Below are 4650 nucleotides of genomic sequence, written 5' to 3' on the forward strand. Positions count from 1 at the left end.
TAAAAATATCATGATATCATGGATCATGTCAGTTATTATTGCTCCATCTGCCATTTTTCGCTATTGTTCTTGCTTGCTTATCTAGTCTGATGATTCAGCTGTGCACAGATCCAGACGTTAATACTGGCTGCCCTTGTGTAATGACTTGAACATGAGCTGGCATATGCAAATATTGGGGGCATACATATTAATGACCCCAACTGTTACGTAACAGTCGGTGTTATGTTGAGATTCGCCTGTTTTAAACAAATGAGATTTACATAAGGAGGAAACAATGGTGTTTGAGACTCACTGTATGTCATTTCCATGTACTGAACCCTTGTTATTCAACTATGCCAAGGTAAATTTAATTTTTGATTCTAGGGCACCTTTAATGGCTGACTGAGATCTGAGGGGAAGGAGAGGGTGTGAGGAGTCAGGAACTCAGCATGGGGTAAGAGATGAGATTGTCATGTGCTCTTTCTTGTACATTCCCTCTTCAGATTAGTGAGTTTTATTGATTTATTACAGGTTAGGATCTTCGTGAAGTCAGTCTTGGTAAAATCCATCCTTACAGTTGTGCCACAACATGTTTTTGTTTTGCTCAGCAGTAATAGAAGCAGTAGTAAGTGAAATGCACGACTAACATTCTGTGAAGAAAAAAAAAACTCACAAACGACAACGACATTTATTGATTCTTGTCCTTGTCCTCTGTTTCTCAGCTCAATTTCTTTAAATAAGCCTTCAGACATCTCCCTGAGCAGCAATTCACTGTGCATGCAAATGTCCATTATTTCATCAGCACTGTTTTTTTGCCTTGCCTTTGTGAGGAGGGATGGGAGGGTGACGTTCTGATTTCCAGGGATACCCAGTTGGCGCCTGCTAATTTAAAGCAACACTCCACATAACCTTAATCATAAATTTGTGAGCTGAGTGGATCAGAAAGAGAGAGAGGGATGCAGATCACTCTGTATATTTCTCTTTACCTGTCATTTAACTGTATTTCTGCAGCTTCAATCCTCAGATCAGGTACCTGTCAGCTCCAGGGACGCTTCAAATTGAATGGAATGTACCAGGATGGAGATGTTATACTTGGAGGACTGTTTCATGTTCACTTTTTCACAGTGTTCCCAGATCTGAGCTTCAGAATGGAACCAGAAAGACCATATTGTGAAAAGTGAGTCAGACTGACCACATAACTATAAAAGTATTTAAAATATGTTTAATAATAATTCGATTAATGAGAGGAAAATGAAGTAGAAGAAGAAGAATTAATAATGTGTTCACCTTGCCCTCTTTTGCCTAATTTGTGGAAATTATGTGTTGACAGCAGTAATGCTGCCTTTGCCAAAAATCTGTATTGAAATTGCTATATATTTAACCATATATGCAGAATAGGTCCTGAAGTGATGTGTGTACTTTGATGTATTCACTGTATTAAAGCTTGAATAAATATTTTAGTTATCAATCTCTTAAATATCACTAAATGTCAACATTATTATTATTATTATTATTATTATTATTATTATTATTATTATACATTTATTTATTTATTTTAGATTCAATATGGAAGGCTTTCAGCATGCACAGACCATGGCTTTTGCAATAGATGAAATTAATAAGAATCCCAACCTACTGCCTAACATCACTCTTGGTTACCATCTTTATGACAACTGTGTAATGCTAGGAATGGCATTCCGGGCTGCCATATCACTGGCTAGTGGGACAGAAGAGGATTTCTCCAATCTCAACTGCAGTGGCCCACCACCAGTGATTGGGATTGTGGGAGATGCAAGTTCAACTCCTTCCATTGCAATTTCTAGTGTTCTGGGGCTGTTTCGAGTACCTATAGTAAGATGGGATGAAAAAAAAAAACATAAATACACTTTTTGCATTATTTTAGCACTTTTTTTTTTTTATACATTCAAAATTACATTTCTTTTATCATCACTCTATTTCTCTGTCTCATGCTTTCTCCTCTCTCTCCATCCCCCTAATTAGGTTAGTCACTATGCCACCTGCTCCTGTTTGAGTGACAGGAAAAAATACCCCTCTTTCTTCAGAACCATCCCCAGTGATGCCTTCCAGGTGCGGGCTATGGTTCAGATCTTGAGGCATTTTGGATGGACCTGGGTTGGTCTTCTCTATAGTGGAGATGACTATGGCATCTATGCTGCTCAGTTATTTCAACAGGAAATGCAGATGTTTGGGCATTGTGTTGCTTTTTCTGAAATCTTGCCAAATGATCACAACCCCAGAGATATTCAGCATATAACAGGAGTGATTCAGGCCTCTACAGCTAAAGTTGTGGTTGTTTTTGCTCTTTCATCCTTTCTGATACCTTTGATGGATGAGGTGGTGTTACAGAACATGACAGGTAGGCAGTGGATTGCAAGTGAAGCTTGGGCCACCTCTCTTGAATACCACACTCCACGTTTCCTGCCCTTCCTGGGGGGCACACTAGGCATCGCTATCAGACGTGGAGAGATTCAAGGCCTTCATGATTTTCTGCTACATCTCAATCCTAGCAATGATCCAAGAAATAATATGTTGAGGATCTTCTGGGAGAACATGTTTGAGTGCAGTTTTGAAACTGGGGGTAAACAAACAGATAGAGAGCAAGTGAAAAATGTTTGTACAGGACAGGAGGATCTAACCATCATGGACACACCATACACTGATGTTTCAGGATTGAGGGCATCTTATAATGTCTATAAGGCAGTTTATGCCCTGGCACATGCACTTCATAACTTGATGCAGTGTCAGGAAGGGAGAGGACCATTCGCTGGGAACAGTTGTGCTGATATAATCAACCTGAAACCTTGGCAGGTAAGAACCACATGTATAGTGCAAATTCTCTCCAGGCATAGAGAAGAGCTAAAGGTGGAAACTGTGTACGCTAAATTCATTCAAATTTACGATAAACACATAAAACCTGTTCTGTCTACAAACTGCACAGCTGGTTCACTACCTCCAGAAAGTGAACTTCACCACTGGCTTTGGGGATCATGTGTCATTTGATAAGAATGGAGATGCTCTGGCCATCTATGATGTGTTGAACTGGCAGCCAAGCTCTGATGGGTCAATAACGATCCACAAGATCGGTGTAGTAAATGAAGGAGCAGCAACAGGGATGGTGCTCACACTGGATGAAGAAGCAATTTACTGGAACTTTGAGGCAAAAAAAGTAACTAATATTGCATGTTAATGTAATACATTTTGCAGATATGTAATCTGAATAGTCAAAGTTATAAAATAAGATAAATGTCATTTGTCATTATGTAAGAGATGACAAACAAATGATTGGTAATGGATGATATCTCTTTCAGCCCCCACGGTCTGTGTGCAGCGAGAGCTGTTCCCCAGGCACTAGGCGAGCTACAAGGAAGGGCCTTCCTGTCTGCTGTTTTGACTGTCTGCCATGTGGAGATGGAGAGATTTCTAATACAACAGGTAAATCATATTCCGATATTTTAATATAACTTGAAAAGGAATTTTCTCTTTAAGGTTTTTTTTTTTCCTTCATTTTTGTGACAGATGCCATTGAGTGCACAGCGTGTCCAGAGGACTTCTGGTCCAATCCAGATAAGGATCAGTGTGTCCCTAAAGAAGAAGAGTTTCTATCCTATGAGGAAACTCTGGGCATCTCTCTGACCACTATTTCCTTGCTAGGCACCTGTTTCTGCGCTCTTGTGATGGTCATTTTCGCTCTTCACCGCAACACTCCCATAGTACGAGCCAACAATTCAGAGCTCAGCTTCTTGCTGCTGTTGTCACTCAAACTGTGTTTCCTGTGTGTGCTGCTGTTCATTGGTCAGCCTCAGTTGTGGACATGTCAGTTAAGACATGCTGTGTTTGGCATAAGCTTTGTACTGTGTGTCTCCAGCATCCTGGTCAAGACTATGGTGGTAATAGCTGTGTTCAAGTCATCTCGGCCAGAGAGTAAAGGAGCGATGAAATGGTTTGGAGCAGCTCAACAAAGATGCACAGTTCTGGTCCTAACAGCCCTCCAGGTTGTGATATGTGCAGTCTGGCTATCAACTGCCTCTCCAACACCCCATAAAAACAACCAGTATATCCGCTCTAAAATAGTCTATGAATGTGCTATTGGCTCAGTGGCTGGTTTTTCTATGCTGCTGGGATACATTGGACTGTTGGCAGCAGTAAGCTTCCTTTTAGCTTTTCTGGCGAGAAATCTTCCAGATAATTTTAATGAAGCAAAGTTCATCACTTTCAGCATGTTGATCTTCTGTGCTGTGTGGATTGCATTTGTTCCAGCATATGTGAGCTCTCCAGGGAAATATTCAGTTGCTGTGGAGATATTTGCCATTTTAGCTTCTAGTTTTGGTTTACTGGTATCCATATTTGCTCCAAAGTGCTACATCATCCTTTTACATCCAGAGAGAAACACTAAAAAAGCCATGATGGGAAGAGAGGCACAAAATAAATAGTTTTACATTTCTATTTCTATTTTCATCTACATGAACAAAGCAGTTTTTAAATGCATACTGTTTTTTAGTATTACAATTATTAAAATTTATTTGGGTTTGCTTTAAAAAAATAATGTTTATGAATTAATTTGTCATATTGACTTTTATAAATTTTGTCTGCTTCAGTGGTTTACCCTTTTAAATGTTTATTCTTGTAAAATTGTTTGATTTAATAAATTAA

General features: G+C 39.4%; 1 protein-coding gene across 1 annotated transcript; it reads left to right on the forward strand.

Moving 5' to 3' along the window:
- The first annotated feature begins 368 nt into the window (after nucleotides 1–368).
- On the forward strand, nucleotides 369–4430 carry LOC137022695 (extracellular calcium-sensing receptor-like). The gene is made up of 7 exons (XM_067389136.1): nucleotides 369–433; nucleotides 991–1156; nucleotides 1539–1830; nucleotides 1981–2808; nucleotides 2939–3166; nucleotides 3309–3432; nucleotides 3517–4430. Exons 2-7 carry the CDS (start codon nucleotides 1047–1049, stop codon nucleotides 4428–4430), a joined length of 2496 nt encoding a protein of 831 aa, XP_067245237.1. The 5' UTR covers nucleotides 369–433; nucleotides 991–1046.
- The last annotated feature ends 220 nt before the right edge of the window (nucleotides 4431–4650 follow it).

Source organism: Chanodichthys erythropterus, chromosome 7 (assembly GCF_024489055.1).
Source record: "Chanodichthys erythropterus isolate Z2021 chromosome 7, ASM2448905v1, whole genome shotgun sequence".
Taxonomy (NCBI): Eukaryota; Metazoa; Chordata; class Actinopteri; order Cypriniformes; family Xenocyprididae; genus Chanodichthys; species Chanodichthys erythropterus.

Coding starts and splice junctions, on each gene's coding strand:
- LOC137022695 (XM_067389136.1), top strand. CDS start 1,047: ATGTACCAGGATGGAGATGTTATACTTGGAGGACTGTTTCATGTTCAC. Junction 1,157..1,538: donor GAAAGACCATATTGTGAAAA/GTGAGTCAGACT, acceptor TATTTATTTTAG/ATTCAATATGGAAGGCTTTC. Junction 3,433..3,516: donor AGAGATTTCTAATACAACAG/GTAAATCATATT, acceptor TTTTTGTGACAG/ATGCCATTGAGTGCACAGCG.